Source organism: Galeopterus variegatus, unplaced genomic scaffold (assembly GCF_000696425.1).
Source record: "Galeopterus variegatus unplaced genomic scaffold, G_variegatus-3.0.2 Scaffold822, whole genome shotgun sequence".
Lineage (NCBI taxonomy): Eukaryota > Metazoa > Chordata > Mammalia > Dermoptera > Cynocephalidae > Galeopterus > Galeopterus variegatus.
In genome coordinates this window covers 150,841-167,857 of record NW_007726933.1, presented here as the reverse complement: position 1 = coordinate 167,857, position 17,017 = coordinate 150,841, and the positions used below count along the sequence as shown (strand labels likewise).

General features: G+C 35.9%; 1 protein-coding gene across 3 annotated transcripts in view; it reads right to left on the bottom strand.

Moving 5' to 3' along the window:
• The window catches only part of WDHD1 (WD repeat and HMG-box DNA binding protein 1), a 67,604-nt gene extending 50,887 nt beyond the window's left edge, over positions 1-16,717 (bottom strand). The window contains exons 1-6 of one of the 3 annotated variants that reach the window (XM_008572690.1): positions 16,641-16,717; positions 7,901-8,012; positions 5,005-5,156; positions 4,214-4,325; positions 3,993-4,043; positions 2,832-2,927 (exon numbers count right to left, since the gene is read on the bottom strand). In XM_008572690.1, the coding sequence (XP_008570912.1) occupies positions 2,832-2,927; positions 3,993-4,043; positions 4,214-4,325; positions 5,005-5,156; positions 7,901-8,012; positions 16,641-16,717 (600 nt within the window). Of the gene's footprint in view, positions 1-2,831; positions 2,928-3,992; positions 4,044-4,213; positions 4,326-5,004; positions 5,157-7,900; positions 8,013-16,640 lie in introns of those variants that run through there. The other 2 variants (XM_008572688.1, XM_008572689.1) reach the window with 2 other exon arrangements.
• Between the last annotated feature and the right edge of the window lie 300 nt (positions 16,718-17,017).

Below are 17,017 nucleotides of genomic sequence, written 5' to 3'. Positions count from 1 at the left end.
TTTTTTTTTTTTTTTTTTTTAAAGATGACCGGTAAGGGGATCTCAACCCTTGGCTTGGTATTGTCAGCACCACGCTCAGCCAGTGAGCAAACCGGCCATCCCTATATAGGATCCGAACCCGTGGCCTTGGTGTCATCAGCACCGCACTCTACCGAGTGAGCCACGGGCCGGCCCAAGATTTAAAATTTTGATAAGCAAAAAACGAGTAATCACTTTAATGCTTGCACTGAAAAATGGAGAACTTGTAGTTACTAGTACTTTTAATACTACTTCTTAAAGAATCTATGTTCTGTGGATCTTAAAATGTCATCTCATTTGCTAGAAGGAAATAAAGCCAGAATACTTTGAATATCTTAAAAAAAAAAGAAAAAAGAAAACTTTAACTTCTTATCCATTCTTCCAAAAAAATAGATCAGAAGAAAAAATGAAAACTGTATGTTCTTTCCACGTTTATCCCAAAAAAAGCATCATTAGGGCCGGCTGATTAATTCACCTGGTAGAGTGTGGTGCTGGTAACACCAAGGCCAAGGATTTGGATCCCCATACCATACAGTAGCCAAAAACAGACAAAGTATTAAAAAACTGTAAAATTAGGCTAATTTTATTAATTTTTAAATTGATGGTCCGTAAACAAAGAAAAAATGCATACTAGACTCTCTTGAGCTCAACTATCACTTTAATGTAGAATGTATGCTTTTAAAAGTTCACATGACACAAAAGGGTATATATTGAAAGTTTCCCTCCCATCTATAAATCCTATTTATACTCCCCAACAGCAAATATAAGCAGAGATATACAAGAACGCATATGTACATAAACAAGGTACCTTCAAAAAGTTCATTAAAAGGTTTCTATTATCTTTTAATTCTATTTTTCCAAGAACTTTTTGAAATATCCTTGTATATAAGTATATATATATATATATACCCACACACACACACACACACACACACACACACACATAAATAAATAAATAAATAAAAGGAGATAATAATCTTGACTTTCTATCACTCGGGGGTTCTTAGCATCCTATCTATACCTACTGTTCTACAGCTTGATATTTTTTGTTTAATGTGTCTTGAAGATTATTCCATACAAAGACACACACATATACCTCATTCTAACAGGTGGAAAGAAAATCACTTTCAGGAATATCACAATTTATTTAACCAGTTCCCTATAAATGAAAATTTAAGATGTTTCCAATCTTTTACTGTACAGTGGCACAACATTTTCCTTATACACTCTGTAGTGCATATGTATGAATATTCTTATAGGATATATGCCTAGAAGATAGTACTGCTAGTCATTTATTCTGATAAAAACTGCCAAACCCTCTGCCACATGTATACAATTGAACTTTTGAACCTTGACCATCTCTGACAATTAAAAAATAGGCTATCACTATAATTACAATTTGCATTTTAGCATAAAAGGTTGCATATATTTTCATGTTTAAAAGCTATCTGTATATCTTTTTCTGTACAGTTGTCTGCTCATGTCTTTGCCATCTTTCAATTGGGTTCTTATTAATTTGTCAGAACCTTTTGTATATTAAGGAAATTAGCTCTTCATTATATTATTTCAAGATTTTTTTCCCCAGTTAGTCATTTGCCCTGTGAGTTTGTAATATTTTTTACCATGCAAAAATGTTTACTTTCTGTATGGTTAAATTTATTAATCTTCTTTTCTGAAAAATTTCACGCATACAGAGAAGCTAAAAGAATAAATACCTTTATATAGAGAAAAATCATGTGAAAGGAAGGCTCCAAGATAGTCCTCAATGATTCTCACCTCTCGGTATCCATGTGCTTGTACCAACACATTTACTAAATCTCCTTTTCTCCACCTTTACTATACACTAAATTCCATATATATCGTGTCTTTTTTTGTTTAATAGATATTTGTCTATTCATGAATTAGTAGCAAACTTTTAATTCCCATAGCTTTATAATATGTCTTAATATCTGATTGGATTAGACTCTTTTCATCACTTTTCTTTTCCAAGATTTTTAATTTTCCACATGGACTTTAGAATCAGCTCTATTTGGTCCTCCCAAATACCTTATTGCTATTTTATATTAGAATGTTGTCAAAACTATAATTTAGGGAAGAACTGACATTTTTATATCAAAAATTTCTTTCTAAGAATGGGATATATTTTTCTATTTATCCTCATCTTCTTTTACCCCCCTCAGTAGTATATTAGTTTTCTTTATATAGATCTTTCACAATTCTTGGTACATTTATCCCCAATTACTTTATCTTTTCTGATTTAACAGTAAATGCATTATTTTCTTCCACAATATTTTCTAAATGTCTACTGTTTGTATATAGACTTATTATTGGTTTTGTGTATTAATTTTGCTTCCAGCTACCTTACTAAATTTCCTTATTATAGTTTTCTTCCCTGGTTGATTTTCTTTGGATTTCCTTGTATCTAAGCATTTCACCAGCAAATAATAGACATTCTCCTTTTTCCTTTCTAATTTCTTATATCTTTCTGTTGTTTAATTATACTGGTTAAATTATATGTCCAAAGTGTTAAATGCTAGGGGTGAGAGTGGACATAACAAGAATGTTTCCAGAGTTGTTCCATTAAGTATGAACGTAAAGAAAAAGTCATTCATGAAAAATGTACACTTCAAAAAGAATCTTTAAAAAGTTGAAATGTTTTTTTACAACATTTCAATATTAATTATTTGGCTTGGGGCTCTAAAATTTATCATCCAAATGAAACAGCTGCAATTAAAAAACCTATTCGTATATTCAAAGTTGATGAGGAATGAAACAAATAATTAAAACAAAGGTTGAAAATAAAAGCCACTTACCTTCCCATTTTTTGGCTGCCAAGCAAGTCTGCAGATTGATTTTGCATTTATCATATCATTGCATTTTTGTAGCAGTGGCCAACTAATAGCACATGTCTGATTTTTACAAAAAGAAAATTTATTTCCGTTTATGAAAATTTCTCCAAAAAATATATGCAGAATTGAGTACATTTAATAGGCAGTTTCTTCAAATGAATACATATCTCAGAAAAAAAGCAACTTAATGTACTTTAATTATAATAATACCTGATTTACCTAAATTGCTTTAAGTCCTTCATGGGTATAAAGAGTATAAGTATCAAATAATTAAAATACATAAGAGTACTTCCTATGTAAAATAAGCAAACAGTATACTCATGGAATAAACGTACACACACAAAAATCTTAAAGTGCCTATAAAAATAAAACTTGAAATGTCTACTATAAAATGTTAAGGTATCAAAGTCAGTCCTTCTAAATAGTTCAAGAACGAGGGGAAGGAACTATAGCTGCAAAGGCATATCTGTGGGGGACATTTTTCTCATCAGACACATTATCACTATAAATGCTAAGTTGTCTCTGATTGCCTTGGGAGACTTATTTATTCCCTCTGCCAATCCGGACAGCACTTCCCTCATACCTCCTTTAAAACCTTTATCAGGTCAGGTAAGAATAAGTTGTATATGTGACTCTCCAGATCAATGTGACCCATGCCTTATGGTATTTTTGTATACCCAACATCTAACACAAGCCCCAGTACATGGTAGTTATCTTGTAAAGTACACAATGATTGAAGAATCTCCCCCTTTAATTCACAAAACTTAAAATGAAATATAAATCTATCATTCCCCTTGTAATTGAGTACAAAAGCAATTAGTCTTTGACTAATTTGCATTTGATTATAGTGACATTTGAACACAAAAACAATATTTAATGCTACTCAAAGAAACAAACTATAAAGAAAACTGTTATTATCTTGGCCCAATAATACAATATGTAACAACCAGACCTGGCCAGTTAGCTCACTTGGGACAGTGTGATGCTGGTAACACCAAGGTCACTGGTTTCTATCTCCACACCAGCCAGCCACAAAAAAACAAACAAAAAAAACCCCACAATATGTAATACCCAATATATGACAGAAATGGGCAAAAAGTTTTAAATTCAAAATGATGAGTTTACCTGATCTGAAATTTGCCACACTCTGACAGATCCATCACAACTAGCTGATGCCTGAAGGAATAAACAATAGATTCTCTATAGTTACAGCCATAATTCTGTATGGAAATTGATTCAACTGAGTAAATCAAATAGCCTTTTACCAACTGGCTGAAATTCCCTGTCAATTCTCTTACAATTCTAAACATATTCAGGAAAAACACAAGAGAAAAGAAAATAATTACCAGAAATATGTCCTTAGGATCAAAGGAAAGACTTAAAACAGGAGCATCATGTCCTCGAAATGTTTTCTGTTGGCTACTATCCATCACATCCACAATTTTGACTAGAAAATCACTATGAACAATAAAGCACGTGAGTCAATGCCAATACAAAAGACTCTCCTAAAAGCTATGACCTAAATATTTCAAAATCACAAGAGTAAATCATATAATTTCTTTGTAAAAATTTGTAATATTTGGCACCCAAATTTAATGACTTGTCTTTTATAATTTTGCTCTATAAAGATGGTGAAAACACAAGTCAAAGATTTCCCATTACGTTAAAATGCAAACCCAAATGGCTTCTTTAGTTACATCTTAAGCTTCAATTATTTGCTGATATAATTATAGCCACAACCATTTTAAAAAGTACTATGACTTTCACTCCACCTCAGCCACTCAACCAATTACATTTTTTTTCCTGTGACAGACAAGCATCATGGCAAATTGCAAAAATCCTGATTGTACAGTCCAGATTCCACCTAAAATAACTTTTTAGATTTTGCATCAAGCTATCACCTTTCCTCAATCTTTTTCAGTATTTACTGTATCGGCTGTTTGCAAAGCAATATATTTCAAGTCACAAAGAAGCAGTTTGTCCTCAAAAACTGTTACTAACTAAAAGACTTGAATATTAAAATAAAGTAACAAAAAAATGAAGTGACAGAGTCCTGAAGATATTATCCTGAAAAAATGAATGGGGTGATGTCTTTTTGTTTTAACATTATTTCCTTTTCTGAGTTAAAGAGCCTCACCTAGATCCAGCAGCAATTTTAGTGCCATCCCCATTAAAAACCACATGATTTGCATTTGTAGTGAAGCGAGTCAGAATACCATCTGGAACTCCTTCAGGAAATGTGTGAACTTGAACAGTATTGTTAGAAACTGCAGTGACTAATTTTCCATTCTAAAAGAAAAATAAAGGTAAGAAACATTAGCACAGCAAATCCAAATCAATTGGGAATCTCACCATAGTTAAAAATACTATAAAAACTAAAAACCTTATATATGTAGTTCAGGCCAAAAGAAAAAAGATCACTCAATGTACAACTTTCCTGAAACATACATTAGCAAGAAAAATTTGCTGACTTTAGAAAACTTAATTCTACCTTCACCAGCAAGTCTTTTAGGCTGTTTTTTCTTTTACTTTCTGGTAAGAAAAATATTCAAAAAGTATTTTATGGATCCCACCTGTGATAAAAACAGAACAGCTTTTCAGAGAAAACAGCTAGTCTCAATGAGGAAAGAGGGCATCAGAAGGCCTGGCCACTATACTGTTGCCTTACGTTTTCACAATAAAATCACTGTATGTCTTTTAGGAGTAGAGTAAAATGAAAATGCAGAATCCATGGCAGAGACTGGACTGATGTGTCAACAAGTAAAGGAACACTGAGGATTACCAGAACCACCAGAAGAACCTAGAAGACAGGCATGGAACAGATTCTCTCTCCAAGCCTTGGGAAGAGCCAACTCTGCTGACACCCTCATTTCAGACTTCTTGCCCTCTGAACTGTGAGATTAATAATTTTCTGTTGTTTTAAGCCACCAAGTTTGTGGTAATTTGTTACAGCAGCACTAGCCAACTAACACAAGACCACTTGTACATTTTTCTTCTTTATGGTCTTTTTCATATACAAAAGCAGTACATAATTACTGTAGGAAAAAAATAATAATATGAAAGTGTCCTGAGCAGAGGGTGAGTTTCCCTCTTATGAAGTAATATCCATTAACATTTTGGGGTTAAGTCTTTTTGACTTTTTTCTATATCCATGTGAATGTACATGTATATGTATATTATTATTATATTAACAAACATAGTGTTAAAATAGTCTGTACACTACACATACAGACTGCTCTGCAGTTCACTCTCTTTCAACTTATTGTAAACATCTTTTCAGATAAAGTTATATAAAGTTAACCTATTTTTTAGAGGCTGCATAGTATTCCATTATATGACTCTAAATATATCTCAAAATACATAAATCAACTTCTCTATTGAGGGACACTTCAATTGGTTCTAACTTTTGCTAAAACAAACAGTCCTTTTATTAGTATCCTTGCCCACATAAACTTGAAAGTGTGTATTCCCACAGGGAAAATAGCTAGAAATGTCTGTGTGCATTCTGATTTTGATATCAATTTCCTCTAAAAAAGTTTCTTACTTATACTTCCACCAACTGTGTATGACAAATGCTCCAAAACCTCTGGGATTAGCAATATTTTTCATCCTTGCCAATCTTGTAGGGAAAAAAACACAAAACCCAATTGTTTAATTTGTACTACTTTGCTTATTAGTGAGATCTAGCTTACACTTAATGTATGTTGATCATTTCACTAAGGTATCTAAAGACCGTCTCATCTACTTTAATGAGCTTGAGTTTGGAAAAAATACAAATTGTGTGAAAAGATTTTTTTCAATCCAGATACATTCAAGTTAAAACTCATCACAAATAAAACACTTAGTGGTTTTTAGATACTTAATTTCCAAAGTCCTTCTGAAAACATGTCTTCACTCTCCAGGTAACTTACATCTCATTCCCATATTTGCCTCACATAAAAGATTAAAAACACATGAAATATGTATATATAAGAGAGTACTTATATAAGTATGTATATAAGAGAGATTTGAAACATATGAAATAGGGCCGGCCTGGTGGTGCACTGCTACAGTGCGCCGCTTGGGAGCGCAGCAGCGCTCCCACCGAGGGTTCGGATCCCACATACAGACCGGTGGCTCACTGGCTGAGCGGGGTGCGGGCACAACACCGAGGGTTGCAATCCTGTTGCCAGTCCCCGTCTGGTACGGGCGCGACACTGAGGGTTGCGATCCGTTGCCGGACACGAAAAAAGACAAAAAGGAAAAAAAAAAAAAGAAAAATATGAAATATGTATATGAGAGATAATACAAATCTTTCCATGAACTTTTTTTGAAGCATCTTCATGTACTGAAAAAGTTAAAGATTCCTCTTTTCTAGAACAATTCCTTAAGTTATCTGAATTAGTGAGTGTCTTAGTCTGTTGGGTGCTGCTATAACAGAATACCACACACTGGGTAATTTATAATGAACAGAAATTTATCAGTTCACAATTCTGGAGGCTGAGAAGTCCAAGATCAAGGGGCCAGCATCTGTTGAGAGCCTTCTTGCTGTGTAATCCCATGGAAGAAGGGCAAAGAGAAGGCAATAGGACCAAACTTGCCCTTTTATAAAGGAACCACTCCTGAGATAATGGCATTAATGCATTCATGAGGTCAAAGCCCTCAAGGCCTAATCACCTCTCATAAGGCCCCACCTCAACCCTTTTGTGTTGGGGATTAAGTTTCCAACATATTCAAACTATAGCAGTGAGCTAAAAACACACTGAGTTTTCCGTTAAAGGAAAAAAGGGAACATTTAAATTTTTCTTAAAAGTATAATTTTCTTGCATATATTTTAATTGATTTGCCATTAATATCCATTAATGACCTTTAATAAACCATTCAGATTTTACTATTAAAATTTTGGGGCAAGTTATGGCATTATTATACATTTTTGAATACTATTTCTTAAGAGAAACAAAAAGGTACTTCTCTATAAAAGATATTTTTCACCCAAGCATAAAAGCCACATGCCAGTATCATTTCATATCAGCTGATCTAATTGTTTTTACTACCTTCAAAGCACATGAATATGCCTTCTCCCCAACATTAATGGACTTAGGATCATCATCATCCAAGTCTTCCCAAATCCTCACATCACCATCACTTCCACAAGTCACAATACAACTGTGAAGGAAACACACACATTAAAGAGTCACTCAGTTTCACACATATCAATTTTTTTGAAATGCTACCTATATATTTATCATTTTTTAAGAAATCAAGTTATCAGCCAAAATTTTTTTCTCATTTTATACACATAAATCTCAATAGCAAAGACTGCTTATTTCCTATTCTGTAAAATGAAAGGTGAGTTTAATGCTCTCTACAATTCTTCCTTGGCATAAAATTATTTATTTATAGTAATGTAAGAAAGATGAGTGTGTAATCTCTGCCACAGCAGGAACCACATCTACCTTGCTTACCACTGCATCAGCAGCACCAAGCATTCTGACACATAAAAACGTTAGTATATGTTTGCTGAATGAAAAAATAAATGGGTGTACGAATTCAGTTATCCAAAGGTGATTATTCAAATGGCAATCTATATCTGTCTTAACTTGTTTTAAACGTCTCATCTTTCAAGTGTTTTTATTCATTTAGTATGTGTCCTATCTATATACATACAAAAAAGCAAATAAAATACAAAAATAACATACAGTAAATGGCAAAAAAGAAGCCATATAAAGACCTGTGGATGTTCAAAAGAAAAAGATTAATTCTCACCTGGGAAAATCAGAAGAGTTCATAAGAAGGGTGGCATTTACATTAAGAAGTCAAAGTACAAGCAGAATTGGATATGCTGAGACTGGTGACAAGGGCAGTTCCAAACAGAGGACACCACACGAACCAAAACACGAAGTTAGTAAAGAATGGGGGAGTTTACCTGGAGCAGACAATCCAGGAAATAAGAAGGAAAATGAAGACCATGCATGCGTGTGCTGTTTAAGACTGTGCTCATGCTGTTTAAGACAACCTTATTACCAGAGTAGGGAGTTTGGATGCTGTTTTATAGGAATTAGAAAGACCATAGGTTCAGTTTGCCCAGGATACTCCTGATTTATACATCCAGTTGGTTTGACATTTGTCATGAATTGTTCACTTTAAAACATGTTTGTATTACCTGCATCAAAATTGGCTGGGGTGGGTTTGGCAGACCTCTCCTTTGCACTTCCAGCTTCTACCATGGTCGTTTAGTAGTGTAATACACATGCAATGTGTCTCACTCTAACATGTGGTTAAATCTGAAAAACAACCAGTGACAACCCATCTCTCCCTTTCCAACCCTTTCTTGATGCAACATAACTAACATATCCTTTCAAAAACATGTGAGGCACTCACTGATAAAAACTAATATAAATTTAGGCATAAGCCCATAGGGATAGCTTCTTCTTTCAGACTCCAATGGTTATGGGAAAAGTATTTCATGTTGCTGTTCCTATGCACTATGTGATATATCAGCAGGTGCACTGAGGGAAAGGTACAAAGTTGCAGGTACCGGTTGGTGGGGCCAGTGTGAAATACAGTGGAATTAATCAGAAATACAGACAAGAAATAAGAGTTACACAGTCCTGGAACAGCTTTTAGAGTAGCCTGAACATTCCTTCTACAGTGGTTTTGTCACTTACTATATCCGATAACTAAACTACTTATTAATTTTATTATTTGGCTATGTTTTTTGAATTTTGCCAAAAAACAAAAAGGGTTTTGCCATGCACAACCCTTTGAGTAGCAATGAGCTACGAAAATACATCAGGTACATGTTTAATAAAAAATTAAATACTAAATTCTTGCTTCTCAGGAAAGTTGATAATTGAAGTGTAACTTGAACAAAATGTTAGTCAACATTTACCATGGGGTTGTAACAATAACACCAATCACAGGAAAGTGAGAAGATGAAAAACTCCTTATGAAGTATCAGTATCTACTTCAAAAGTTAGTAATCTTGTGAAGATGCCTGAAAACTGGGCTTCTACAGCTACAGAAGGTGAGTTTACATCTTGTGAAGCATGATTCTTCATAAGAATTCTGTGCTGTCTAACAGAACTTTCTGAGGTGATGGAAACAGTCTATATCTGGTATTAAAAAATTGAAATGTGGCTACTGTCAGTCAGAAACTGAATTTTTAATTTAGTTAATTTTAATTAATTTAAATCTAAATAGCCACATGTGGGCAGTGGCTACTGTATTGGTCAGTGCAGCATTAAAACAAATGTCAGTTGTTCTAAACTAATTTTGCTCATTTTTCATTCCAAGTTTTCTAGTGCATCCAAGTTTTCTAGTGCATCCAAGTTTTCTAGTGCAAGTATGAAAAGTAAAATGACTATTAATGTGTTGTCTCCATTAGCAAAATAACTTCTCAAACAGTCAAATGATATTGGGTTTATATCAATGTCATCAGGGGTTTTAAATAGAAAATCAGTCAGATTAATTCCAATAAAGGTTTAGTTTTCCTTTCAATTCATCTAAACAAAATAAATCTTCTGGAAGTTCATTCTGTTGAAAGTGAAGCATCTAACATTATTGGGAATTCTATCTAAATTCATATGAAAAGTTCAATGCTAGAGATAAAAATCTTAATTTTTACAGTAGCACAAATACAAAGTTTGGTAGAACGCTCTGGCTCTTGCCACGTGATTGCCTGTGTCACCACAGGACTCTGTAGAGAGCTCCCACCAAGAAGGCCCTCACCAGAGGTGCCTGTTGGAACCTTGGACTTCCCAGCCTCCAAACTATAAGAAATAAATTTCATTTCTTTATAAATCAAAACAAAACAAAACAAAAAACTGGTAGAGCACAACATTGCAGAAAAAACAATGTTCTTACTATATTAAGAAATCTATGAAACACAAAAGAACTTGGAATTGAAATTATAATTCATAATTGTGCTCAAAAGAGTTGTGATAATGTACTAATCAAAAAAGCAGCCATACTTGTCAAATTTTCATATAATCTTATTTATATCCAGAATAACCAAACAACAAAATTTTTGTATCAAACTGATGTCAAATATATGAAAATACCCTGTACTAGCACTGCAGGACATGCTTTCTTTCTCCACTGTCCATTATCCATTAGATTTTCAAAATCTGTGAGCCTTTGAAGAATAATTTGATAAAACAATCTAAGCATCCTACAACAATGGTATTATTATCATTATTATTAGAAACAAGTCCTCTCAATCCAAATTGCATTTAGTTCAAAACAGCAAATCTTTAGGGCCGGCCCGGTGGCACACTGCTATAGTGCGCCGCTTGGGAGCACGGTGGCGCTCCCGTCGAGGGTTCGGATCCCACATACAGACCAGTTCCCGCTCACTGGCTGAGCGAGGCGCGGGAGCAACACCGAGGGTTGCGATCCCGTTGCCGGTCCTGGTCCGGTACGGGGGCGACACTGAGGGTTGCGATCCGTTGCCGGACACGGAAAAAGACAAAAAAAAAAAACCAAAAAAACAGTAAATCTTTAATCAAAGCATTCAGCTGAAGACTTTGAAGCTCTTAGTGAAATGCAATTAATGAAAATGAAGCTTATGCACAGGAAGACACTGAAATTTATCCCTACAAAAGCAAATAAGAGTTGAACAAACTGTACATAAAAAACTGAAATGGCGAATGATTTAATTTTGAAATACTCTATCTGCACTTTGCAATATCTTGACTTGTGGAAAGAATCTTTTGATGGAACTCCTATTTTTAATTGGATAAATTTACGTTCTATGAAATGAAACACAGTAGGCTTAACATCTGTGAAACATTCAAAAGAATCATAGACAATTTGATGAGCTTTGTCTTTAAAAATACTGAAGATCTTATTATTGAAGAAAGATACTCTGAATGTAGATAAAAAGACAGAACTGGTAAAAAATATTGAGGCTGAAATACCCATTTCAATTAAAACAAAAATTTTTTTTTTTTTGTCCTTTTTGAGACTGGCCGCACCACGCTCAGCCAGTGAGCGCTGTGAGCGCACCGGCCATCGCTATATAGGATCCGAACCCGCGGCCCCGCGGCGGGAGCGCAGCTGCGCTCCCAGAGCCGCACTCTCCCGAGTGCGCCACGGGGTTGGCCCTAAAACAAATTTTTTAAAATTGTTATTCTTTCAGTCACTAGAATTTGCTCTGAGCTTGCCAAGCACGTTAGAACCTAAAGAGAGTATTTTCTCATTGAAAAATGTTATAGTCTAAAGAAAAGAATTAACTGAAGATCTTACTTCAAATTTTTTCAGCATAAATGCAACTAGGAAGAAGACTGCAGCCAATTTTATGAGAAAAATAACAATAACACTATATTGAAAAAAATATATTTTTCAGAAAAATATCAGCAATACCATGGAAGAGACCCACTAAAAACCTGATTAAAATACATGAATTTGTACCAAGAATGATTATTCTATTTGTTGTTTAGATTACACATTTAATGTTTAGATAATAAATGTAAAGAAATATTTAAATATTTTTATGTCACAAACATGTATCTTAGAAAAAAAGTTTTGAAATATTTTTATTAGAAATATTCTATAGATCTACCAAAAGAAAATAATTTGCTAGTCAATAAATATTCCAAAAAATATAAAATTTTAATTCTTTTTAAATCCCCTTCTCATTCTCAGCAGTATCCTGATTTACATGATAAATTAAAAAATCCACTGTAAATTTCTGAGCATTATGACTAATCAATCATGCCTTCATCCTCTTTATGACATAACTACAAGGAGCCAATGATTACCAAGGCATGTCTTACCACCTGGACTTTCCAACCTCACAGAGCATTGTTTGTTCCCAAGCTGGCCACCCCTCCCTAATCCTTCCAGAGTCTCATGAGATCATGGTCAGGCACCAGCAAAATCTCTATATCGTCAGCTTTTTTTCTGATCATCCCTCTGAGTTCACTGTTTCCTCTTCAGCCCTCTTAAGTGGGTGGCTGATTTCTTTTCTACACCCCTCTGGTTCTTGAGGTGGGCATTCTTGGTACTTCATTACCATTTCCATTCCTTTACCACACCCTACTCTCACTTTAAAAACAACAACAACAAAAAACCCTTAAAACTGCCAGGTACAGATTCCTAAAGAGAAATCCCCCATGTTTCCTAAGCATTTTAGCACTTGGCTCATTGTTATTCTCTCTCCAACAACACTATTCCTATCATAATTTTTGGTATTTTCAATATCCAAGTAGATGAAACCTTCTGATATTCTAGCCTCTCTAACGATCTTTTCCTCTACTTCAGACTCCGTAGTTATAGCCTAGACTTTGTCTTTACCAACATTGCAACTGCTTCATAATCTCAACTTCAACCATCATAATCACTTATCTTTTTCCCTTAGACCCCCCCTTAGCATCCTAATTCCAATAGTTTTTTTATTCTATTAGGACTCACAATCCATTAAAACTACCTTTACACTGTCTCTCACTCCCTTCAAATTTTCACATACCTCTTTATATGGCTTAGATTCCATAGTCAGTCATTAACATCAGTCTTTTGCATCAAACTCAACCCCCTGGCCCTCTATCACTTTGTCATACTTACCTGGCAAAACTCCAATCCTTGTCAAATCCAACTCTCTGCCTATTATTTAGTTTGCATTCCCAGAGCAATATAAGGTTGAAGAAGAACATACAACCAGGTTATCTGATCTCACTGTAAATTCATTACCACCTGAAGTGCACCCTTAGTGATACCCAGCAATCCAACTACATTTCCCTAGTCCACCCAACTTGCCCTCACTTCTAACCATCCATCTCATACCTACTCCTCTTTCTTCAAATGTCTACCTCCTTCCCCACTGTCTACTAATACATTGCTTCCAATTTCACTCAGAAAACAGAAGCAACCTGCAGAAATTGTCTACATGTTCTCTCTATCCCTCCTAGATGCACCTTTCCTCCACTTATAAATTTGACCATGCTCCAATCTTTAACCAATCTTTCCCCCTTGTGTTCTAGATCCTAGCCCTTCTCACTTTCTAAAGGACATAACTCTAGCAATTCCTCCTCTTTCTACTACAACATCAACCTATCCCTCTCTGTTGGATCATCTCCACTCATATATATGCTGTAATCTCTCTCACCTTAAAAAAAACAAAATTTTTCCTGACCCAACTTTCTCATCTAACTACCTCATTCTGTGGGAGTGTCATCCTCACTAACTCCAATTCCTTCCCTTCCATTCTCTTGAATCCACTTCAACAAAGCTTTCACTTTTTTTTTTTTTTTTTTTTTTTTTTTTACCACTCTATAAAACTTGCTCCAGATCATCAACAGCCTGCATACTGCTAAATCTAATGGTGAATTCTCAATCTTCAACTTGCCCCACCAGGAACACTTGACGTAGCTTATTATTTTCTCCTCCTTAAAGCATTTACTTCATCTGGCTTCTAAACATCTTTCTTGTCTCTTGGTTCTCTTAGTCTCCTTGGCTAAATCCTCCTCTAACTTGATCTCCAAATATTTTGGAGTGACCCAGGGCCCAGCCCTTGGACCTCTTTTCTCATCTACATTCTCTCTCCCTAGATGATTTCATCCAAGTTCACAGCATTAAATACCATCTACATATCAACAACTCCCACATTTAGATTCCTAGCCAGGACCTCAATTCTGAACTCAAGGAGGCATCAGCTAAAGATGTGTATTTCTATCTCTACCTCACATTTTTCTCTGAGCTTGAGACCCATTTATCTAACTATGTACTTTACATCTCTAGTTGAATTACCTCAAAGAAATCCTACACAAACCATGTCCCAATGCAAACTCATAATCTCCACCCACTGCTCCACCTCTAAAATATGCTCCTCTTTAAGTGTCTCTGATACCTGAAAACAGCAGACTCACTTCCTCAACTGGATCATCCAGAAACACAGATGTTACCCCTGACACCTCTTTATCCTTAATATATGATCCATCCTGTTGACTTTACATTTTAAATATGTCCTGAATGCATCCTCTTTTCTCCACACCCATGTCTACTCTAGTCCAAGCTTCCATCACACTCAACCAAACTAATACAGATAACTCCTAATAGTCTCTCTGCATCCACTCCTGCTCAAAATGAGAGTCCAACCACATCTCCTCTCTGCTTCAAATTTTAATACCTTCCCATCTCTTTTAGGATAAAAACAAGATTCCTTAATAAAGTCCAGAAGGCCTTGGATAGGGCACCCACTGCCTACCTTCACAGATTAATCTTTCATCAATCTCTGTGATGGAGTTTGGATGGGTTGTCCCCTCCAAAACTCATGCGGAAATTGGATCCCCAATGTGGCAGTGTTGGAAACTGATTGAGTCATAGGGGTGGATCCGTTATGAATGGATTAATGCTCTCCCTGGGGGAGGGCGGAGTAATGAGTGAATTCTTGCTCTATTAGTTCCCGCGAGAGCTGCTTGTTTATAGGACCCTGGCACCTCCTCTCTCTCTCTCTTGCTTCCTCTTGCCATGTGATCTGCTTGTACCTGCCTGCTGTTTTTCCGCCATGAGTAGAAGCAGCCTGAGGCCCGTGCCAGATGCAGCTGTCCCAGAATCGTAAGCCAAATAAACTTCTCTTCTTTATAAATTACCCAGTCTCAGGTATTTGTGTTATAGCAACACAAAATGGACTAAAACACTCTGCATCACTCTACATTTTAGCATAGCGAGCTTTCTTTCAGTTCTTTGAGCATACCATGGTCCCTGCCCCCACTGGGCCTTTACACAGTGTTCCCTCTGCTAAGAACGCCAGTATCACCAGACCACTATCACCACCACCTATCTCTTTATACTTCTTAGTGCCTACCCAATCTTCAGATCTCATCTCAAAAAACACTTCCTCAGAGAAGCCTTGCCTGCCTCCTTGAACTACATCAGTTTCCCCTCATATTCACTTATCATTGCATATATCACTTAGTATTTCTAAATGTAGTTATTTTTCTGATTAGCTTGTGCTCAATGCCTATCAATCCAAAAAGACCTTAAGGTCAATGAAGGAAAAGATTGTGCCTTGTTTGCAATATTGTATCTCTAGCCTCTGGCAGAGTATACAGATCAACATAGCAGTGACAGCAGAAGCCATATAATTGGACTGCATAAGAATGGGATTTAGAAAGATAAAAGAGACCAGAATAATCCTAGGAAAATATCACAGATTAAGAATTAAGCAGAAGGGCCGGCCGGTGGCTCACTCGGGAGAGTGCGGTGCTGATAACACCAAGGCCCCAGGTTCAGATCCCATATAGGGATGGCCGGTTAGCTCATTGGCTGAGCGTGGTGCTGACAACACCAAGTCAAGGGTTAAGATCCCCTTACCGGTCATCTTTTTTTTTTTAAAAAAAAAAAAAAAAAAAAAAAAAAATCAAGCAGAAGAAAGAAAGTTTTAAAAAAATGCTGTCGGAAAGTTAAAAACAACAGCAAAAATGGAAATAGCATCATTATAGCCAAGGGAGGATATGATACAAAATAGAAGGGCACGGAATTTGACAAATAGGCAGTATCTAGTGATCTGACAAAATTAATGTGAGAGGCAGAGAAGGAAAACATGGGGGTAAGGGGGAACTCGCATTTTCCAACTCTTCTGGAAGACTTTAGCTTTTTAAAAAATATATACTAAAACTACCATGACGGTCCGAATCAAACAATAAATCTAAGAAAATGTGTGCCATTTTAGATCTCAACGTTATTCCTCTCTGTCTGCCTGAGTCAATTTCGGCTGACTGCATATATGACGTATGAGAATAAATGTTTTAATATTAACATCTGAAACATTTTTCGTTTCTCAAAAAACCTTACCTCCCAGAATCATCAAAACAGACATCCGTGTGTCCCTCTGTATGTCCATATCTCATCGGCTTCTGTGTGGCTGGCATCTTTTCCTTTACCTACCTGAAAATGTTTTATAAAAACTAATATTATTTTAAAAGAGAGGGAAGCGGGAGGCTGAAGGGCAAGAAGAGAGGTTAGTCTCTTCCCGGGCACGCTCTCCACAGCCCAGTTTCCGCCACCCAAGTGGACCAGCAGGATACATCGCAGGGTCTGTCAGATAATAAGCCAGGAAGGGGACCCGCTTCTCCTCGGTGGGCGCGGACAGCGGGAGGGAAGCCTCACCCAGGTGACCGAGCCTCGGTGACTGAAGAAAGGAGAAGAGCAAGCGCTCGCGCAGAGCCGCT